The 1,640-nt window shown below is 61.8% G+C and overlaps 2 protein-coding genes across 2 annotated transcripts in view; both read right to left on the reverse strand.

The window, feature by feature from the left end:
- Positions 1-565, reverse strand: VDBG_01760 (chitin biosynthesis protein CHS5; the record flags this gene model as incomplete). Its single annotated transcript, XM_003007526.1, has 2 exons — positions 1-426; positions 494-565. Coding segments are annotated over 2 exons (498 nt in total), but the record flags the coding sequence as incomplete, so codon positions are not given.
- Positions 566-1,144: 579 nt separating this feature from the next.
- Positions 1,145-1,640, reverse strand: part of VDBG_01761 (predicted protein) — a gene marked incomplete at both ends in the record, with an annotated part of 969 nt that continues 473 nt past the window's right edge. Inside the window, one exon of the mRNA XM_003007527.1 lies at positions 1,145-1,575. Within this exon, the coding sequence (XP_003007573.1) occupies positions 1,145-1,575 (431 nt within the window). The remainder of the gene's footprint in view (positions 1,576-1,640) is intronic.

Raw genomic sequence — 1,640 nt, forward strand, 5'->3', positions numbered from 1 at the left:
GTGAGCTTGTGGGTGCGGACGTGGACCTTGTCCGAGGCGAAGGTGCCGGCGGTGGTGCGCAGCACGAGGTGGAAGGTGTAGTTCCGTGTCGACGGCGAGGCCGCTGATCTTGGTGCTGTGCATGTGCAGGGGCCGCGGGATGCTGCCGGCCTTCTGGCCGTTGCGGAAGAGGGACAGCGACAGCAGGTCGGCCGTCGCCAGCTCGACGGGGTCCCACTCGAGCACGACGCTCGTCTGGGTGGCGTTGCGGCAGCGCAGGACCGGCACGGCGGGCTCGCTGGCGCCAAAGGCGTCGTAGATGCGCTCCTGGAGATCGCGGAAGGCGTGCTCGGCGGCGGATTCCGATGCGTTGTTGCGACCGACGGTGATGTCGACGATGCTGCCGGAGGAGATGTTCGGGGGCAGCAGGATGGAGGGGAACTCGATCTAGGTTGTGCCGTCAGTTGGCGGGAACAACTATACGTGGATGTAATGGGTGTGCAGTCAAACATACGAGGCGCTTATCTGGCGTCAGGAGCACCGTGACGCCGGCGTCGACCTTGCCGACCGTCAATGAGACGAGCATCGTGTGTGTGTGTGTGTGTGTGTGTGTGTGTGTGTGTGTGTGGATGTGGATTGTGGTGCTGCAGTATGGGATGGATGGCGAGGGTCGCGGATGATGTCGAGTGGCAGTCGGTGGATGATTCGATGGAGAGACAACGTGGGCGAGGCTGGATGGAGAGACAGCATGGGCGAGGCTGGATGGAGAGACAGCATGGGCGAGGCTGGCTGCCTTGTCGTGGTGTTGAACGTCAAACCTGCACGGCGCTCCTCATTGGCTGAAGCTGGAGCTTAGCAGGAGCTTGAACGTAGGGGCTGAAGGTACGTACCGCTGACCGTCCCCAATCGTGACAAGTACAGAGCCTCAAACAGGGCCATGCACAACGAAACAGTCTTCAGGCAGTAGGAAATAAATCAAGACATGTTCATATTGCTATCCTCCTTGGAAATAAAAATGAACTTAGCAGAGCTGAGGAGGAAAAACAGAGCTGAGGAGAACCTTCCCAAACGCCGGTGCCATGCTATGCCCCATCTACCATTGTCCAGCTATCCTACAGTCCCCAGACCTCGACCTCCATCAGAAAGGTCATGATGCACCCCTCCCTCAAAAAAAGTCGTCCTTCGTCAGGCTGGGCCCCAGATCCCCAAACTCGGCATCCAGATCTTCGTTCCTCGACCCGCGACTCGCCCTCTCGACCTTGCGCCCCGTCTTCTTGGGCCGTCTCGACAGCCCAACCGGCTTGCCCGCCCCCTCGTGTCTCTCCAGAAGGCCGCCGACGAGCCGGTCCGCCATCTGCCGCAGCTTCTCAAACGGCGTTCCGATGAGCTCCTGTGGCTTCCTAATCGTCATCCAGACCGTCCCCGTCAGAACAGGCACCTTTGCCTCGCGGCGCAGCCCCTCGAGCTGCTGCTGCGGCGTGACACCACCACCCCTACTCCCCTGGGCCGTTTCCGTATTCTCTTGGCGCCACCGCCGAACCGAGCCGCGCGGTTGGCCGCCCACGCCCTCTCGACGGCCTCCTTCGGCCAGCCGTACTTGTGCACGCCGCGCGCCGCGAGCGCCATCGTAGAGCCAGCCCCATCGGCCTCTTGGCGAGAGT

Source organism: Verticillium alfalfae, genomic scaffold, assembly GCF_000150825.1.
Source record: "Verticillium alfalfae VaMs.102 supercont1.2 genomic scaffold, whole genome shotgun sequence".
NCBI classification, from domain to species: domain Eukaryota; kingdom Fungi; phylum Ascomycota; class Sordariomycetes; order Glomerellales; family Plectosphaerellaceae; genus Verticillium; species Verticillium alfalfae.